Genomic DNA, 22,194 nt, shown 5'->3' with positions numbered 1-22,194 from the left:
ACGAAGGACTCAAACTGCAGCTGATACGTTCGATTAGTTCTCTCTTATATACAGCGGCCAAACGCCATATTTATACACAAAAGATAATTTATAGATCTAGCTAAATAGAATTTGACATAAAATCCGTAACAAAATTAGTTAGATTTGTCTACCGCACGATCTATATTCAACAACTCTAATTAAATAGTTGTAAAATTATAGTCAACACAGGATGGGCTAGCTAACAGATCCCATTACAATTCACCGTTATAATAATTACATGACTAAATTTAATGTAAACTTCTAATAAAATTTATGTAATTTCATATTATATGAATTAGTTCTTATCTATTAATCAATTCTAGTAGCATTGCATAACCCGCCATGATAGATACATGGGCCGCTCAGCCCAAGATAAAGTCTACCACTAATCTTCAAGCATATTGGAAGGGCACATATTCGACTAAAAACATTGTTAAAAACTTGTCACATGACAAATTAACTATAAATTTAAGATTAAATTTTTAAATTTTGACTTATAAGTATAAATTTGATATATAAGTATAAAAGAAAAGATAAGTGATAGTTAATCAGCACGACGTGCTCAAGTTGTGCACTGCCTTGCACAGGAATTGCATATATTTTTGTTGTTACCGGTTGCTGGTCATCTATTGTGGTTTTTTGGAAATTGTGTGGTCACTCCGGTTTCATAATATGTCATTTTTGACCCGACTAAAACCAAAATTTTAAAATTTTGACTATAAATTAGCTTTAAAATATTAGTTTAATATGGAAAGATAAATTAATATAGTATAATAGAATCATATATGGGCTTATACTTCTATATATATTGAAATATAAAACAATGGTCAACATTATTTTTTAAAGACCGTGTGTTTATTCATGATAAGAAAAATAGGATGCTTTCTTATGTCCTTTTCACGGTACTTTTCATAGAAAAAGTCATTATCAAAGGGCAGTACAGCTCGGCCACATGTTCTTACCATCTATCCGGACGCGTGTCGTCTACCAACTGCATAGTTGCTACTGTAATCTATCAACCCGCAAATTTAAAGCATATTCGAAGGTCAGATGTTTGAATAAAAAAATACTTAAAAATCTGTCACATGACATTTAGCAAATCCGTACTTTTATATATATATATATAACTACTAGAGAAAACCCCTTTAGCAATACATACATACATATATGTATATATAACTACTAGAGAAAACCCCTTTAGCAATACATATATATATATATATATATATATATATATATATATATATATATATATATATATATATTATATGACTAAAAGTTCAAATAAGTATTGCGAGGATCTACACCATTTACAATACATGAACAATTGTTGGTAATATGTGGTAATAAGCGTGGCTAGTTAGCAATAAAGAATATAAGTTGTAGCAATATATTTGTGCGCTATTAATTTTAATAATGGACGGTTTTATGTTCCTCCAGTTTTATGATTTTATTATTATATTTATAATTATATTATATTCTTATTTAAATATAACTGAAGAATGATCGAAGGCGAGGATCGAACCTCGGACCTCCTGCTTGTAGAGGGACGCCCTACCCGTTGGACCATGATCTTGATTTGTAGTCAGTCTGAGCGTGAGAATGATCTAAAATATCTTAATTAGATTCGTGAGCTCCTGACATATTTTGATATTATTTTAGTTTAGATTATTGACGTGTACCCTGAGTACGTACATGTACAATATTTTAATATTTTAACTTATAATAAAATGTATTATTTTGTTAATTTTCTCTTAAATTATTGACATGTACCCCTGAGTACGTACATGTACAATAATTTAATATTTTAACTTATAATAAAATGTATTATTTTGTCAAATGAATGTGAATGACTAATCCACTTCTGATATATACTCTTTATTAGAAAAGTTAAGTACTCTTTGTATCAAGTCTTCACACATTGATTACTTGGTTAGTGACTCAATGCTTCAACCTACAGGTAGTGTGCTCGAGCTTGGACTTGTGCTCCTTTACCATGCTATTTTTTCTATGAATGATTATTTTTGGCTACGGATGAGATTGAAATATGTTATTTTTCAGTGAATGAGATTTTTTTTTGGCTAACTACGGATGAGATTAAAATATGTTATTTTTTCGATGAATGAGATTTTTTCGGTAACTACAGATAAGATTAAAATATGTTATTTTTTAAAATATGTAATTTTTCCGTGAGATTTTTTTGACTAACTACCGATGAGATAAAAATATGTTATTTTTCTCATCAATGAGATTTTTTGGCTAACTACAGATAGATTGAAATATGTTATTTTTTCTATATACCATGCTATTTTTTCTATGAATGATTATTTTTTTGTTATGGATGAGATTAATATATGTTATTTTTCTGTGAATGAGATTTTTTTTGGCTAACTGCGGATGAGATTAAAATATGTTATTTTTCCGATGAATGAGATTTTCTTTAATAACTACAGATAAGATTAAAAAATGTTATTTTTTAAATATGTAGTTTTTCCGTGAATGAGATTTTTTGGCTAACTACGGATGAGATTAAAATATGTTATTTTTCTCATCAATGAGATTTTTGTGCCTAACTACAGATAAGATTGAATATATTATTTTTTCTATATATGAGATTTTTTTTGGTTAAGTACGGATGAGATTGATATATCTAGTTCTAAAAGTTTTACCAACACAACTCATCCTTTGCAACACATAACTAGCAATATATACTATTATTTATTGCCAATTGTGTAAGATGGTATAACGCATGTGCTGTAATGTGAATTATCCATTGCAAACTCAGCTCACCTATGCTAAGTTTGTTTTTTTAAAACAGATGATCAGTGAGTTGGTAAGCATGTATTGCTAGAGAAGGGTTCTTGTCGTAGTATGTATATATATATATATATATTCTTAGCGATCTAAAGCCAGTACTAAAAAAATAAACTTTGATATCAACCCTAAAATCAACTCTAAATTTAAGGCTAAAATTTTAAATTTTGACTTACAAGTATAAACAAAAGCAAAATGACCTGATAGTTAATCGGAACGACGTGCTCAAGCTGTGCACTGCCTTGCACATGAATTGCATACATTTTGTTGTTACCGGTTGCCGGTCATCTATTGTAGTTTCTTTTTGGAAATTGTGTGGTCACTCCGGTTTTATAATATGTCATTTAGGACCTAACTGAAATCAATATTTTAAAATTTTGACTAGAAATTAGCTTTAAAATATTAGTTCATTTTGGAACGATAAATATACTATAATAGAATCATGGGCTTATACTTCTATATATATCGTAATATAAAATAGTGGTCAACATTATTTTTTTAAGACCGTCTGTTTATTCAAAACGATAAGAATCGTGAAGCCCAAAAAAGTATTTTTATACAGAATAAGAAAAATAGGATGCCTTCTTATGTCCTTTTGACAGTATTTTTCCCAGAAAAAAGTCATCGTCAAAGGGCAATGCAGCTAGGCCACATGTTCTTGATATTTATCCGGACGGACGTGTAGTTTACCAACTACATAGTTGCTAATGCATCTGAATACAAACCTGATGTTGAAATTTTCTTATACCTATTGATGTTGGGTTATTGCAGTACTACTCTTATTTTAGCAAATTAATCACCTTTTTAATATAAATTTTGGTAATAAAAGAAAATTTTCACTTTATGGTTTGTAAGCCTAAATTGCAGCCAACATACCATGCATGAATCCAAAGTAGAAAAAAGAAAAAAAAAAGGCTACCAAGTCCGATTTTTATTGTTCGGTGACATTGATTTTTACACACACTATAACTATTCGTCTTAATTTAATATATTTTGTATTAATGATAAAAATAATTGTAGTATAATAAATTATAATTACTTAATTTTTTAAAATAAGATGAATAGTAAAATGCATGTCTAAGCGTCAATGGTTTGAAACATTTAAAACCAAGTACCACAGAAAAGGAGAAAATACAATCATAATAGCGAACGAAAGCAAGTTGGGGATGCGTATTTTTAATATCCCAAGAACTACGCACGACTAAGGCACTAATGCATAAATAATGTTATCCAGTGATGACGACCAAATTGGATGGGCACACTGTTCTTCCTTCCTTGCAGCTGTTAATTACTATAATTGGAGTAATGGGGCGACAGTGTCACATGCTATTAATTACCATATGAGAATCATGACGCCCTCACGCACATGAGAATCAGGGTAAGATTAGCATCTTGGATGCATGGTTGACAATCAGTAGAAGTTCAGTGGCCGACATGGCATACACCGCTGGAATTGGCTAAGACACGTGTATAGAATAATTCTTAGAAAAATCATAAAAGACCATCACATATAAGCATGCATGTGAACCTTTAGTACCATCTTGCTAATTCTATGAGACTGATACCTCCTTACTTAAATAGGAGAGTACTCTCTAGGTCCTTGAGCAAAAAAGAAATAGATGAACACGCGTGCGCTCCCCTCGCTTGGCCAGGCTTGCACAAAATAGCGTAGGTACGGTATGCAACGTACTAGAAAAAAACAATCTAGGCTTTGTCTTTCCTCCGTCGTCTACTCCATCCCCTCCACCGGCGTGCACCGCCGTACGATATGCAACGTACTAGAAAAACAATCTAGGCTTTGTCTTTCCGTCGTCTACTCCCTCGTTAAGTCCTACACATGCACCGAATATCGAGAGAGAAGGTCGCCCTCGTGAAGGTCGCCCTCGTGAAATCCTACACCGGGAGAGGACGAATAAGGTTTTTGGGAAGTTCTACACCTGCACCGAATATCGAGAGAGAAGGTCGCCCTCGTGAAATCCTACACCTGGAGAGGACGAATAAACTGCCGCCCTCGTTAAGTCCTACACCTGCACCGGATATCGAGAGAGAAGGTCGCCCTCGTGAAATCCTACACCGGGAGAGGACGAATAAGATTTTTGGAAAGCGCTTCGCGCAACTGCTCGTTGACGATATCGAGAGAGAAGGTCTCCGAAACTGCCGCCCTCGTTAAGTTCTACACCTGCACCGGATATCGAGAGAGAAGGTCGCCCTCGTGAAATCCTACACCTGGAGAGGACGAATAAGGTTTTTGGGAAGCACTTCGTGCAACTGCTCGTTGACGATATCGAGAGAGAAGGTCTCCAAAACTGTCGCCCTCGTGAAGTCCTACACCGGGAGAGGACGAATAAGGTTTTTGAGAAGCGCTTCACGCAACCGCTTGCTGTTCGTCAACGACGGCTCGTCTTCCTCGTCGATCCGTCATCAACATCCTACGTAGCTAGTCATCTGTGCTGCTCCCAATCCTCCTCAGAACAAACTTCGGTACATGTTAATTATGTCTAATCTAGTTATACATCTGTTTAATATATTCATGTGTACCTCTTTCGCATTAAATCTGTTCATGTTGGTTGATCCACGTGTTGCCATGCTTTCGTTTTTACAATATCATAATTTATTTACGCGATAGATTAAATCATTATGTGCTTATATTTTCAACCAACACAACACTACTTGACAGTTGACACGACTTGTACTGAAAATTATTGTGCCTGAAAAATAAATAGAAATTGAACTTTTGAAATTGTTTCAGAACTTTCGTTTCAGATGGAATGTAATGTGGGAAATAGCATTTGATTAAACTGACGATTAAAGTTTTGGCTGAAAATTATGATATTTCAACATATTAATTGTGATTTTGTGTACATTCAACAAAACATTGATTCTAAATAACATTACAGTATACAGCATTTGCATTTGCCGAAGAAGGAAAATTGACAAATGAATTCACAGAGGGAACTATCTGAATTTGTCGTGACAGCATGCAATGTTGCACAGCCTCGCTTTCTACGTGCGATCAAATAACCAAAAGAAATGTTTTTTTTTGTACTATAAATAGCTGAAGAGGCGATCCTATTGCACTATATTACAGGAGATATAAAACATTTTGGTATTTGTAAAAGAAAGAAAAAGAAAACGATTGTACAAGATTGACTGGGTAATGCATAAATAGCAAAATCCTCCCTAAAAGATTAAGAACAATAGCTGAAGAGGCGATCCTAGTGCCTGCTTTATGGATCCTCGAATGTCTGGGGGCAGAGACAGGGGAGGCGACCACTGATTTGGTCTCCCACATGGTTTTAACTTTTATATTGAAAATACTATAGCTCTAAAATTGTTTGTAAACACAGCTATCATTGTTTCTTGTGTATTTCTGGCCGTTGCATGGCCCCACATAGGTCGATGTATTACATAAACTCGTCACGACCATATTGCAGTGGTATCTGAAGATTTCTCAATTTTTCACAACTTAAAGTTCAATACTCCCTCTATTTTTTTATTTACATTTTTTATTTACGTTTGACAATTCGTCTTATTCAAAAATTTTATCAAATATACAAAACTATAAATCATACTTAAAGTTACTTTAGTAATAAATCAAATCATAACAATATAGTCAATAATTATATAAATTTTTTAAATAAGACGAATCATCAAACAAGTCAACGGTGTCAAAAAAAAATCGGAGGGAGTATATAGCATCAACCACACATTAACTTTCAAGCAAGTTATGAAACCAACCATCGGTTTGCTGTACAACTTAAAGCAATCAAGCTTCAGCTACAGTTGATTCACAGCCATCCTAAGAGACAAGGAAAACTTTGTAAACACCACATATTTGCATGATTAAAGGTTTGGTAGAATGAATAATTTTTCATATTGATTCATCTCCATTATGAACAACAGTCATCAAATGATTGTCTAAAAAGTTACATGCATCTCAAACAATGTCGATGGTTTCACATCTTAAACTTACATGCATCCAAAAAGAGCCTACTGCTTTTAGGTTGCAGCAAATGTTATCAAGTGAAATATAATTTTTTTAGTAGGCATTATCTAAAAAAAACTTTCTAGCAGACGAGAAAATGCCAAATCTTGCGGAATTCCAGGTGCTTTGGATCAAAAGGAACAGTCATGGTCAATGATTTGACGTACACATCTTCATTTTTTCAAAGGAAGCAGAGACACCATGATCTCATCTGCTAGAAAGTTACATCGGATTACACATTTGACCTTCAAGATTCCTGATTGCAGAAGTTTTCATATTACGTTTCTGAAAAACCATATAAATAATAACAGTGTCTTTTTAACACATCCGTTTGGTAACCCTAAAATTTACTAAGATGTTTTAGTGGATTCGGCTAAGAAAAGAGCACAGCCAGTCGATGGATAAGTCTCGATGGAAAATTTATCCGTAATAGTTCAAATTGAAGAAGGAATAATACAGGCCATAACATACTAGTCTAATTCTACCCGTTAATTAGACAGAGTTTAGTAATTTTTCTTTATGTTTAGTAAGTTTTGTATCATGTTTGATCAGGACTATGTTCCTTTTTGTCTTTAGAAAACTTATGTTGTGTCTAATCAAGATAATGTTTCCTTTTTTATTTAGGAAACATGTGTAATGTCCGATATGAACTAAGTAGTGTCCCACTAAGATATATGTTTCCGTTTGTAGTTAGAAAACATGTGTGATGTTTAATATAGACTACTCCCTCCGTTTTATAATGTAAGATATTTGACTTTTTTACTTCTAATATTTGACTATTTGTCTTACTCAAAAAGAATTTTAAGCGCAACTTGTTATTTTTTATATTTGTTCTAAATTTTTAAATAAGACAAATAGTCAAACGTTACCATCAAAAATGTCAAACGATTTATATTATAAAACGGAGGTAGTAACATTTATCCAAGGGTATAAATATGTACATTCAGGGCTCGTGTAAAATATATGACAAATCAATACAATTACTTTTGACACATTGCCATCATCTTTGCCAAGATTTTTTAATCACCGGTGGAACTTGGCATCTCATACGGGCCTGCATTAGATTCGATCTGTGGCGAATGGCTATGCCCTATGTTCTGCCAGACTTATGCTTCATCGGTTAGGTTCGAACTATGGGATTAGCTTCGAACTATGGTGTTGTGTTTGTAAGTTTGATTTATTTAATTCAGTAGATATCAATCATTGTTTCATCGGGGGTTTCAGTCGATGAGTTATTAAAGTATTGTATTTTCTTATAAGAATTATATACAAATTGATTTTAGCTGATTTTAACAAATGTTTTATTGTTTATCTAATTATTTGAGTCTATTTATATCGGACTTCTAGCGGATTCAATACACTAACAGCCGATTGTTTAACTTATCAACCAATCGCTAACCGCTGCTACATCGACATCTTGTCAGTTGCAAGATAAAACTGAATGGCACACCCATACTTTATGAAGATGTAGGACCTGCGCTAGAGCTAAGTAGATCTCCTAGGCTTTCGCATGTATTTGGTACGTCAGATCAACACGATTTTGGCTGCCAAGATAAACTATATTTGGTGTGTGTGAACACCTTCATATTCCAAGTTTCAGAACACCAAAAAAAACGCCATATGTATTTCAGATACAAAACACATTTGTAGATATTACACGATGCCAAAAAAAACATAAAAATGATTCAAATTACAGCTTATAGGTAGGCGGCCGGTGGCTTTGCGCTTGCACACGCATGTGGTATTCCGGTCGCAATCTTGATATATCAATCAAGCGGTGCACAAAATGCTAGTGGATGCTCATCTCACGAGACGAGATGAGGGGTTGACCACAGGAAGAGGCCACCGGTCGGCCACGGCGTCGCCTAGACGAGAGGCGACGGCGGTCGGCAAGAGCGAAAGCGAGCTCCGAACCAAATACAATAATCTAAAACGGCGCTGTTTTCGGCCCGTAAAAAATGATTATGTTTTTTGACGAGCTATTGGCCGTCATATATGGCCTGTCAAATTTGAATGGTTTTGTTGTACTAATGGGGTAGATAGAGGTGTGATAAAAACACACAAATTTACAGGGGTACGGTGAAGGTAGCCTTTTCGTTTGGAAAGTTGCAACAATAATTTTCAAGTATTTTTGTGACAACAAAAATGTGAAATAGGCCCGGGCTGAGAGTGATGGATTTTTAGGAGGTCAAAAAAGTGTTGATAAAATGTGTAAAAAAGTATTTTTATTCTTGCTTAATTACATAGTATTTGAATAAATTATTTCTCTTGTATGCTTCTGTTACGTTCTTTGCACTTTTATAGCTAGCGATATTTCTGCCGATAAGGTTTCGATTTAATCTAGTCTTATTTACATGATAAGATGAAACATCTCTTAGTTTCTACGAATTTATATCAATAAGGAATACTAAAATATAGAATTGATTAAACATGGTGATGCTACACACCGTCCGCCGCCCCCATCCACCGCCACATGCACTTGCTCGTCGATTACCGCTAATCACTCCAGGCAGGGTAGATGAAAACAATGGTTTCTCGGCCACACTTACCGTGATTATGCGGCAAGAAACCGCCCAAAATCACAGAAAAACTACTATAATTATGCTTGTCGAGTGGCAATTTCAGAGCTCTCCATGATAAAACAAACCCTAACTTCAGGACTCCCTCGAATGAGGTTGAGGAATCAGTTTTGGGTGTTTGTCTTTTTGGTGTGTGTATATAAACCCTAAACCCTACACATAAATACCTACCTAATTCATCCAATAGGGACACATCACTATGTGAGAGATAAGGCTCGTGGGCTAAAATCAACTATGTATATATATTGGTGAGTTACTCATGGATAAAATATAAAACCGAGCTGCTGTCCAAAGTTTTTTTTGTCACAACCCACAAAATTCTTGGGTCACAGACAGACAACCCACACGTAAAAAAATTAAACACATGCCTAACCATTAGGTTGGTACCCACGGGTACCCTAACTCGTCGGTATAATGTCCATGTCCCTCAACGCTGTTTCTCCCATTACACGCCTATTTGAGGCATGTGGCACTTGCGCCCTTCAGTATGTCCACAACAACATCACATTCCAAAATGCCCCTCTTAATTAAGTTCATCTGTGGCTGTTGATGAACAAGCACACAGTTCATGTTCCGTCAGTACATGTATTGCCCTAATATAAACATCAAATTAAACTGATAAATCCTTTGGGCACCGGATGGAATTAATGGCAATTAAAAGGTGCGTGACTATATATTGGGCAGATAATTAACATAACTCCACGACATATACCGAGATACGAAAAACCAAGTTGTGGTCTCTTGTATAAGAGAGTGAACTAACCATTCGGTGTTGGACTGGGAGGTTTCAGGAGATCATGCCGTATTTATCTTCTGGTTACAAGCACATTTGGACTTTGGAGACTGCCCCAGCATCCAACCTTTGGTACACATGCTAATTAATTCGTTGATAGATCAACTTTCTCGTAGGTGATTAGGGAAAATTAGTTACTATATGAACCTGATATCAAGTTCCATAGATTGGGTACACTGGACAGCTAATAGATCCAACTAACATCATCCAACCTTTGGTACACATGCTAATTCGTTGCTCAGATGTGAATGGGAAGCTAGTGTAATATGCTTCCTTCACTGCATACTTTCCTTTCACTGTTGCATAATCTGATGGGACCATTTGCCTCGTGTCATATTTGTGTTTTCGCGACATATATATAGTGTTGACTGCTTATTTGAAAATATCAATTTTTAATTCTATGTTTCGGGTCATTTGGCATGTAGTGGCATAGAAGGAACGTAAGCAAAATAAGTTAATGGAGTTGGATGAAAAAGTTAACGGCAGTGGCATAAGGAAGAAAAAATTAAGTGAATGACATAGAGGGAAGTTTGATCTTTTAAATGGCATAGAAGGAACCGGGTATAATTTCAGTGGCATACAGGGAATTCTCTATTTTGTGGGATCGGCATAGTCGCACGGCAAGATGAATGCGTGCGGAGAAGAAGATTGGGTTGTTACAATTGACTACTTCCTCCATTTCAATGCAGGCTATTGCCAACATTCCTTCGGCTTCTTAGATTTTTTTTCATTGCACAATGCATCAACTGGTAACGATTCATAATCTTTTGCTTGCATGGTTCCTGGTTTAGTTGTTAGAAAATTTTGTTTTATACTATTATAGCCTACATGTATCCTAGCTTTTAGATTGATGTGTATGAGTATGGAAAAACGTGTAAAGCGTGTTATGGATTTATATGTGTATGCAAGCTTCTATATGATTTGTTCCTTTTTTTTTTATCTTGGTAAGTCCTAGTAGTGCTACTGTGCTCGTACTTATGAGCTGCACTGCCTGCCGATCTATGAACCGGCGTTGAAGCTGTCATTCACTACACATTTCTGGTTGTGAGGGCCGTCATCAGTGAGCAAAGTTTATTGTTGGTTTGGGAATCTGCACGGGTGTTAATAGATCACATAATTTTTTATGTCCAATATTTTGTACCCTAACCCAATTATGCAAAGACATTGGCAGCCATTACTTGCAATATACTTGTTCTAACATTACGGTGTCATGATATTTTCATTAATACATCTTTTAATTTCACGTCAGTCAAATTAATTATCCTAAAATAGGTCTAATTGAACTTTAATTCAGTTCAAGTCATATATAAAACATGTAAGTTCAAATCATATATAAAACATACATGTGCTTATGTATTGTGACATTTGGTAATAAAAATAGAAAAATTGAAAGAAAATTTATATTTCAGACATTGCACAATTCATCACCATAAAGTTATATTCAACCAAACAAATTTTATGGTGACACATATCATTCACCATGGTCTTAAGTCATGTCTATAGTAAACATTTACTGAATGAGAATCCTTTTGAAGACGCGTGTACGACTCGTTAATACAACGCAAGTAGGATCTATCTTATAACTAATGTAAAATGAAGTTTTAGACAAATTGGTTCAAACCGAGTGAACAATGTTCTTTTATCACAATCTAAGAAAAATCCACTATAAATCATATGCCAACTGAAAAAAAAACGTAATCATAAATCATAATCATAAGAAATTCAGATATCTAATTGTGTGTATAATAAGTAATCTTATAAATTTCTAAAACTCAACAAGCTATGACTTCAACACTTTTTTTCTACTAGACTCGGGATTGTACTATGTTTGAACAACTCATCAATATTTTATCCAACATGCAAGATCAAAACACACCTGATGTGATAGCCAAAGAGGCAGCGATCACGTATGAACTTTATATGATTTTCAGTAAGAATAAACATGATTACATGAACAACCACACCCACTTAGTAGGAAGAATAGGAAAACAAAATACTATGTAGATAATTCTCAAATCATGTGAGATCTAAGTGTATAAAATCAATCTTGCGTAACCTCTAATGAATTTCATGTGAAATTTCTATTTTTAGTCATCTTATAGTCATTGAATAGAACTATATCTATTTAACATAAGCAGTATCTTAGAGGGATGTGGTACCTACGCCACTAGAGAAATTAAGGATGGGGGGCTGATTTAGGTGTAGTACAGGACGGGTGGAGATATGATTGCAATTGTTCAATCGAGGTAGATAAATATAGGTCGTATGATTTGTCCCATGAAACACAATAGGTAATGAGTCATATTAGTTTTGGTCTTATCTTATATAACACTTTAATTATAAAAAACCAAATACAACTAAAAAAAATCAAAAACCGTACAGATTCGACCATGCGTCTGATCAACCACTGGGAGGGTACATAAGCTTGTCTCAAACATACACAGTGCCAATATTGTTTAGATCAGTAGGAAATAATATGGCACGGCGCTGTCTATATAGGAGAATTCAAATTGAACATCCAGTTTCCCATTGGTGAGACATCATACCTGCAAACCGACTGTTGTTTACACAAGGTTTGGTGGGCATCAGGAAAATTTGCATGCCACGGAAGAAACCGTCAAGTAAGGTTAGCAGTCTGGCAAGATTTCAAGATCCAAATGAGACATTTGAGATGAACATAGATGCACTCTCTTCCAGTGGCACCATGCACCTATATGCCCATGTACCTGGCATAATACATGTCTGCCTACGCGGTACAGAATCTCAACCTTGATCATTGAGTGGAAGATAAATTAATGACCAGATGAAGAATATAAAGAAAAGTGATGTAGTTGAAAAATGTTGTTCTATCGAGAGAAAAACTACAACGTATGTGGTGTAGCTAGAAGTTCAAACGCGCTACTACGTTCTACTTCAGATTTTTTTTTCAAATTTCTTTTTGGTTGTTACACACACGTTTTCTGAAATGTTAAATGGTACAGTTCTTTACAAAATGTTTATATACAAAAGTTTATCATCTTATATTTTTAAATAGTTTTTTAACTTTTTATAAGTTAATTTCATTATTTATACTGTTAAATAGGTATCACAAAAGTTAGAAAATCTTTTTATCTTCGTCTTCGTCAAAAAAACAACACAGCTGCAAGCGCTGCCTTATGTTTGGTATGTTCTCATGAGAAAAATACTCGATACTAATTGATTATTGCAACCTTAGATGAGAGAGACCTTCCATACAATGACGTCATAAGTGATCCAAGTGGATGATGATAAGACACTTGGAAGGACCTCTTGGAAATGTCACTGTTGTTAGTTTATTTTATAGCTGGCTTTGATTGTCATTTACCTTCTCAATGCTTTTGTTTAGTTGTTATCCTGCTTTGGGTTATCAAATTAATTCTCCTTGTACCCAATCTTTTAGCCTCCAGATACTTCATGTTCCAAACTAGTGTTTACTCATCACACATGATAGCCTACCGAGGCCACGTTTGCTAGGGAGGGGATAAGTTAACTTATCCAGCGTGAAAAACATAGTAATATATTACTACATGATTAATTAATTAATTATTAATTATGAAAAAATGAAATAAACTAATATGATTTTTTAAAGCAACTTTCCTATAGAACTTTTTTACAAAAAATATATCATTTAGCTGTTCGAAAAACATACGCTTAAAAAACGAGAGGAGATAACTTATCCGGCCTACCGAACGCAGCCTGAGTGCCTACTTGGCACTTGGTAAAGTTTTCAGGTAGAAATAGATTCTGCTAGCCTGGTGTTTTGACTTGAAGCATTGGACATGCTCCTCCGGTTTTTCTAGCTGAACTATTGCAAGTTGCTATAAAATGCCAAGTTAGAATATGGAGTCTATTATTTTCATGAAAACCATTGACTTGTTATGGTAAATGGGCTTGTTGTTACACTTATTAGACTTCTATCAGCTTGAATAAACTGAAAAAATAGTGCTGAACAGTTTTTTTTTTCACGATTGATGATTTTACCAATTAGGTGAAGTACAAGATTATCATCTTGACTTGCCCACGAGATGTTTTCTCTTATGTTTATGCTTTTAAGCAAAATTTAAAATTTAAATATTTTTAAGTTGAATTTGGGGTTCTATTATCGTAGTTTGTTTTGTACTATTTGACTCTACATTGCTAAAAATACGTACATAAATGTTATCACTCATAAATTATTTTGTAATGATTAATAATTTGTTACGCTTATGTTTAATTTCAATGAAGCAATAGAGTTACACAATTAGAGATAGTTCGATAGTGATTGATGGAGAGGAAAGTCCATAGTTTGCGACACGCACGCTTTCTTAATCGTTAAATGATATATTTTCAAATACATTTTTATAGAAAAACTGCTAGGGGCGGAGGGGCACATCGACGGGCATAGAGGAAAGAAGGCGCAAGGCGGCGTGGCTGCGTGAGACGGTCGCCTGCGGGTCAGCATAACGCGGCACCCTGACATGCGGGCCCGCCGTGTCGGTGACTGCGGCGATGCCTCATTGGTGCGAGCAGGCCGACCGGGTCAGGGGGCTAGGCTAAGGTGAGCCTGCACCGTGGCTTGCGCGGCAGGGAAAGGATTAGGCCCAATGCCATAGATAGTGCTCTCAAAATTTTCATATTGTTTTTGGAGGTGCATTTCATGAATTCTTTTTAATTTGGATTCAGGGAAACTTGAGGATCTTCGGATGTGAGATTTGGAGGGATATGATTTTGGAGGGGGTTCGAGTTGAAACGTCAAATTCTGGAATTTGAATATGGATTTCGGATAACAGGAGGTAGAGATATTCGAAACTTCCAAATTCGAGGCTCAGAGTTATAGCTGGACTGTTTGTGTTAAGGTCTCTATGGAAGGATAATTCAGTTGATAATTCCACTGAAAGAACCAACATTTTTGCTCATAGGTTTTTTTTATTAAAACGGTTTTTAACAGCCTAAGAAATCAGAGCGTTACAAAACTAGACTGGGAGACAGCACTACAAAAATATCTAACAAGAAAGAAGAGATCGACCTCTACCATGATGCGATGCAGTGACACCACACCCCCCAACCTTTTCGCCCGTCAATTTAAGGTAAGATGTCAGTCCTCGGATCCAATTTTCTTATATTACGTCGATAGTGTGCAGTAAAAATTTTATAAGGTAAAGTTAAAACTAAAATATATAATATTATGATAAATTTGTATGTAGCATATGATGTAAAAATTTTATAAGATAAAGTTTCAAATAAAATATTTAACATATTTATAAAAATACACAGTTATACTTAAATTTTAGTACACTTGATAGTAGAAATCAATCAGAAGGTAGCCGCTATTATGCAGTTCATTTCCGCTGCTTTCTCTCGGTTATACTATTCGTTGCTGGTATGTGTTGTTTGATGGATCCCTGCTGCTATACTTTTTATGCTGCTGATGTGTTGCCACTCCCAGGAAACGAGACAATCTCGGAAGGAGAGAGGAGGAAAGATAAAAGGGGTGAATTTGGGTATTTTGGATTTCCCAAGTTCTTCAGTTTTGCCACAATTTAGCTAGTAGACTATGCTACACGGGTAATTCAAATAAATATCATTTTTTTTCTCTGATAGTTGAAATTCAATTTTTCTTGAAGGCTGAAATATTTTCTCTAAATATGAGATTTAATTCTTCATCGAGATTTAAGTCTTGTGATCCAAACAATTGTTAAGGCCTTGTCATTACCTTTCTAGCGGCTTTGGTTTCACTCTACTCCGATAAATAGTTTAGAAACTAGGTTAGAAATCAATACAAAATTTCATTTTCCTTAATCTAGGAGCTAAGGCATAATTTGATATTACACCAACAATAAAAGCTGTAAGTTATTTTTACACATTTTGTTAACTAGTTTGCATGTTATGGATGCAACAGTAAAGGGATTGATATATGTATTTTTATACGCAACAATAACTATATCCGCGGTGGTTTTTAGTTGAACCACGCAGTTTTAACTAGAAAACTACGGTTACCGCACCATTTAAATTCAATTTTTTGAATTTGAATTTGTCACCGTTTCAGTGGTGTACGCGGTAACTGCGCGGGAACTGTGGGTCGACCGTCCCGTGGCACGGACAGCTCGGACGGGAACGTGAACCCTGCCACTTCCCCTACCGTCAGATTTGTCTAAAACGAAAATAAACGTCATGTGAAATCTTAGCTAACATCTGCTGCCTCCAATGTATCAGTGCATAAATTAATATTTGAGTTAATTTAGATTTGAAGTTCCCCCAAACATACCAACCGTACCACTTTATTTCCTACAAAACCAATTAATCCAAAAACTAACAGTACTTGCACAAATTATGTTTTCTTTTACAGAAAAAAAATATATGTCCTGATGTTGTTCACCTATCCAAATTATTGCACAGAATCATTTTCGTACTTCATATATGTCAGGAGCTACCCAAACACCTCTATAAATCACGATACAACATCTTAATTATTTGTTGCTCGATTGGCCTCTCAATAAGCATACGGACATAAAGAATATGGCTCAGATTTCAAAATTCATCTTCATAATGTCCTCACTTTGTTATGAGCTTTCTTGTTCGAGCAAACTTCATAATGAGTTTTCGGAATTGGAGGCACCCGAAAATGCGGAAACTTTGGTTTTCCAAATTATATCTATGATCTACACTATCACAGTAGAACATGCATGCAGTCGTGTTAGGAGAATCGCTGAGCTTCTTGTACCATTTGGAATGATCAAGCTGCTGAAACAATAGTTTGTAGAACTTTTTAAAAGGGAAGAGTTCAACTTTTGGTTTTCCCCTCTTCTTTTGTTTTCTTGTTGGTCATCTTAATTGATGGGTCAAAGTGTCCAATAGGGTTGTTTTTCATTTCTAGCATATCATAAATTAAGTAATGTTGATTGCATTGACTTGTTGAACCTTTTTTTTTATTTCAAAACAATTTGTGCATGTGGCTGGCCTCATATCGAGCATCACGTTCATTTCTCTAGGGCTTGTTTGTACCGGGCAATTCTCTCAAAAAGTTCACCAGAAGTCCAGAGTTAATTAAACTATTTATGATGAAAAACATGCGAAATTCCTGTGTTTCTAAGAAGCCATGCATCCATGTTTTGAGCATGGGAAGTCAGCACAGCAACTGGACAAAAGGAGTTGTCTCCTGAAGTAAATGGCTATCAGGTTTGCAAACACGTACACACAAGGGATCATCACTTTACGACTATTTTTCGTCGCAAATGACACCTATGTGACCAATTTTTTTGTGATTAATTACTGTGTCATTACAATTAATTGTGTCACAATTAACATATATAGTGATTAATCAATTTGTTTCACCACTGATCGATGGTGGTACTTTCATATGTGACAACAAGATTGTAACTACTAGTATATATTAGAGGTGATTGTATAGATTATGTTTAAATCACCTTTGATCTCACCAGTCACACCACTCATTTCATTCCTGTGATTACATTACGTCACTTTATTAATTAGCACGTCACCCGGTAGTCAAACGGCATTTCGATCAGTTGGTATAACATCATTCGATCGATGCCAACTGTCCAGAACGTCAGTCCGAATTGAACCAACGTGGCAAACAGATTAAGTCCGAATTGTGTTAATTACTAAACTAATAAAAAGTACATGCAATACCAATCCAAACGTGCTATGGTAGAGCACTGGAGTAGTATATCAGTGTTTGCTCATACAATATTTTTCTGGTCAACCATGCATGTACGTACAAACGTATAAATTCACATGGCACCGTATATTCCCGTGTATTGGCATCGTACTTAATCTGCACAAAATATTGTACTAGTTGTGTTCGTTCTGAACTGACCAGTGATGACACCAGTTTGGCACTCCAGAAGCATCCATATTAAAAGAATAAAAGCATGTATCTACAGCTAGTAAACAACATAGATTCACATGGCACCATACTTGCATATATAGATACACTGACATATATAATTTATATAAAGAAGGACCCGTACTAATAAACGTACAGGGTGTAATAAGTGCGAGGAAAGCCAAACAGTATAATTTTATATGTAAAATAGTTTAAGAATAAAATTGTTATATACGTATTCTTAGTAATCTAAAAGTCAAGACTAGAAAATAAATTTTAATAAAAAGACTTAAATTCAATTCTAAAATTAAGGTTAAAAATTTTAATTTTAGCTTATAAGTATAAGCAGAAGTAAAAGGACGTGGATGATAGATTATCAGAGGTACAACCATGCATTCATAGATAATTATCGATTTGTAAACTTTTGACACTTGGATAGGACAACAATTTGGGGATAAATTATAAACACACCACAAAAGAACCATTCAAATGTGAATTATTGTTGCGAGTCTCACACATGCAGATGCTGCTATATATATGTGGGCCATTTTGCCGTGTGGCGACCGATCCATGCAGAAACCTCGGACGTACGACCGAGAAGAGAAAAAAAATGCAAGTAGATGGAGACAGCGAAAGCTTGGTCCAGCTGCTCGCGCCGCCATCGCCGGAGAACAGCGAAAGCTTGGTGCAGCTGCTCGCGCCGCCACCGCCGGAGATCAACGCGGCCGCGCTGGTGCTCTCCGACGAGGATCTCCTCCGCGAGATCCTGCTCCGTCTGGAGAACCATGAACACCTCGTCGTCGCTGCCGTCGTCTGCAAGCTGTGGCTCCACGTCGCCTCCGGTGAGTTCTTCCTACGCCGCTTCCGCGTGCTCCACCCGCCTCGTCTCCTCGGCTTCTGCGTCGTCGACGGCGACGACGACGCGCTTCTGCGCCCGCAGTTCCGGGCCCTCCCGCAGCACCCGGGCGTCGCCGCCGCCGCCGCCCACCGCGCGAAGCACCGGTTCTTCGGCCCGTACGGCCACCTCGCCGGCTTCCGCCGCCCACGCATCACCGACTGCCGAGACGGCCATGTCCTCGTCGAGGCCACCGACGGAGCGAGGCGTGTGGGCATCGACACGCCCTACCGCTACAGCGTGCTCCGGCCGCCGCACCCACTGGAGTCCGTACGGCTCCTCCCTCCGCCGCCGCCACTGCCCGGCGCCGGGACGCACGTCGTCGAACGCGTGTTCCTACCGGAGGACGGCGGCGACGACCACGCCATCACGCTGGTGTACGTGCGGCTGGTCGCGCGGAGACTGACCGCGCAGGTGCACGTCCTCGGGTCCGGCGGCGCGTGGGAAGCGCCGACTACGGCGGAAACGGAGCTCCCGGCGGTGGCGCCGTCGGGTGACGACGACGACGGCGACGAAGCCGTGGAGGCCGTTCTGCCGCCCATCAACGGAGAAGTATACGTCGTGACAACCTCCGGTTACACTTACACTCTAGGGCTCCGTAAGAGCAGCACGAGCTTGTCCGTCCTCGACCTCCCCAATGCGGTGAGATCATGCAATTTCAGGTTGTCATGGTCACACGAAGACGACGACGGCGGCGGCGCCGGCGGCTCTCGTGGCCGGCTCTGCCTCGTCCATGGCGACGGGACTCAGCTCAGCGTCTGGCACCGCAAAACGGCCACGATAGCCGTCGGAGTCGGCTGGGAGCTGAGACACACGTTCTGCGTGCGCGAGGCGTGCCAACGTATCGAGTGGCTGCCGGAGCGGTGGTGGACCGGCCGTGCGTCGGTGATGGCCGTCGGCGGCGACGCCGAGTTCGCGCTGCTGGACCTGGAGCAGGCTGGCATCGTGATCTACGTGCACCTGCAGTGGAGGACAGTGAAGAAGGTCTACGAGAGGAAGACCGGCGGCGGTGCAGAAGACGGCCGGTCGGCGGTGAGGGTGTTCCCCTTGACGACGGTCTGGCCGCCCACGTTCCCGGAGTTCGACACGGAAGCGCAGAATAGCGGCGAGAGGTCCGTCGATGGCAGTAACGACGACCCGGATGGTCTCGTCGGAGCGGTGGTGATGTCATGCCATGAAGGGTTCTCGGCGACGTCGCCGACGTACGTCGCAGCGCGTGGACGCGAAGACGACGCCGGAGTAGCTGCTGGGTGGTTCCAGCGTCTGGCCGCGGTGGTGGCAGCAATCGCTGACTGTATCGCGTAGGGAGTGCTGTTTGCCCGGTCACACACCCACGTGTGAATATATATGTACAGCAAGCCCTCAAGTAGACACAATAATTTATTAGACTTGTATCCGCTACCATTATGTTAGTGACGTTACGGCTTTCATCATTCTACGATGCCAAATATTGCTGACGTCACTCTCACTCCTATAATGGTAGACGTTTCGAATCCATATATGTAGAGATCAGGCGCCACCCTCCGTCCTTGCATGCTCTTGTATGGGTAAATCGGTAAATGTATTTGTTTTTTCTTTCTTTTCTATTAATGCTCTCCCCATATATATGCAAGTTGCTTTTTTTTTCTTTTCTTCTTTGTGGTTTTATCCTCGTGTACGTACACATGCATGTTAGGCTCTCTTTTCTTCTCTCAATATAAATGCATGTTACTCTCTTCTTCTCACCACTCTAATAACAAATTATTTTCTAAATAGATCAATTCTTTAATTTGCAACTAATTTCACCATTGTATTTGTCATAATCAAATATTTATATTGAGATTCCACATAGTGGTATTTGAGATATGCATTTGCATGTGCAAGTTTGGTTGCTTCCCCGAACATAAGGATAACCCCCTTTGTCATGTAAAGTGATGTAATTTACGCCTACCCACAACATTGAGCAATGGAATTTAACCCAGTACACGGTCTCGCTTTATGGAAGACTTTAGGTTGGTCGTAAGAGCTGGAAGGAGTAGACATGTGTAAGAAACCATGAGTCAACTTGATATGACCTCACAATAGTGGGCAACCATCCAACTATGATGATAAAGTGTCTTTGCTAGGCTGCTGGAAAGAGTTCAACCACTAAGATGATACAATGTTCCACTGGTCACTAGCTAGTAGTACATGGGACTAATGAACAGTATCATGTGGATAAAGCTAGGCAGATGTTGCAGAGGCATATTGTATTCAAATACGTCATGCTCGAGATATGTCATTGGGTGATTCCTATTTCTTGTGGTATGAGTAACTCTTACAAATTAAATATGGATTAGGATAAGATAAGGATGATGGTGATTGATATTGTTACATTTTAACATATAGATATACAAATGTTTGTAAATAAAGTGTTTATCAAAGTAGGATAAAACTATTTATAATAGGTTTGTAATAGGTCTATCCTTGCATATATTCGACTAGTTTTCTTGGATCGTGGTTTTTTGGGTATGTTAGTACTCACCACCTTGAACAAAATATGTTTCAAAGGAAGCCAACAGGCTGGTCGATGAGGGTAGGCGAGGTGATCTGCTGCACAGGGCCCCCTACCCCACCTATTTCTCATTGTTTTTCTCATGGCCCTGTACCTAGCATCTGTTCAACTTCTCGTCTCGTCGCTTCGTCTGGAGCCCTGGTACGTGTTGGTGACGGCGCGTCGCTTAAGAGCAAGTTCAATAGTATAGCCAACTACTAGCTCCATAGTCAATCTAATAGCCAATTTATATAATAGTTACCTACAAAACATCAATACATGGTCTAACATATCATACACACATTTTGTTTTGGAACCTGTGTATAGCTGGCTACAAATTAATAGCTCACCTCTCTTCTCTCTCCTCTTATGTCTTCAAAATATGTTTATAAATAACTTATAGACTGTTATTGTACCTGCTCTAATTCGTGTCGGCCGCTTCGTCGCTTCCTCTTCGCAGGCAGCAACCAGCAAGCCAGCAACGCACACGCAGGTGCCAGACTGCTATGTAACCTCGACCACTCGAGAACGTCGAGGGCGATTTGCCTGCTCTGCCGATTTGCCGAACAGCCGAAGTGCCGATCCCAATCCTGCTGCTGCCGGCTACCTGCACAATTCTACACTCATGTCATGTTTTGTTTTTTGTCCAAGTGTATGCACTATGCTTGCTTCAGGCCTTCAGCGTTCAGTACTTTAGTACTCCTATTCAGTTGTTCTTCAATCTTTAGTCTCACAGCTTTTGTCTAGCTAGC

The 22,194-nt window shown here is 37.8% G+C and overlaps 1 protein-coding gene across 1 annotated transcript; it reads left to right on the top strand.

The window, feature by feature from the left end:
- Nucleotides 1-18,645: 18,645 nt before the first annotated feature.
- On the top strand, nucleotides 18,646-20,235 carry LOC121054163. The gene has a single exon (XM_040523046.1). The coding sequence runs from the start codon at nucleotides 18,646-18,648 to the stop codon at nucleotides 20,233-20,235; it is 1,590 nt and encodes a 529-aa protein (XP_040378980.1).
- Nucleotides 20,236-22,194: the final 1,959 nt, after the last annotated feature.

This window comes from Oryza brachyantha, chromosome 4, assembly GCF_000231095.2.
Source record: "Oryza brachyantha chromosome 4, ObraRS2, whole genome shotgun sequence".
NCBI lineage: Eukaryota > Viridiplantae > Streptophyta > Magnoliopsida > Poales > Poaceae > Oryza > Oryza brachyantha.
The sequence above is the reverse complement of the archived record's forward strand: the minus strand, read 5'-3'. Positions and strand labels throughout refer to the sequence as shown.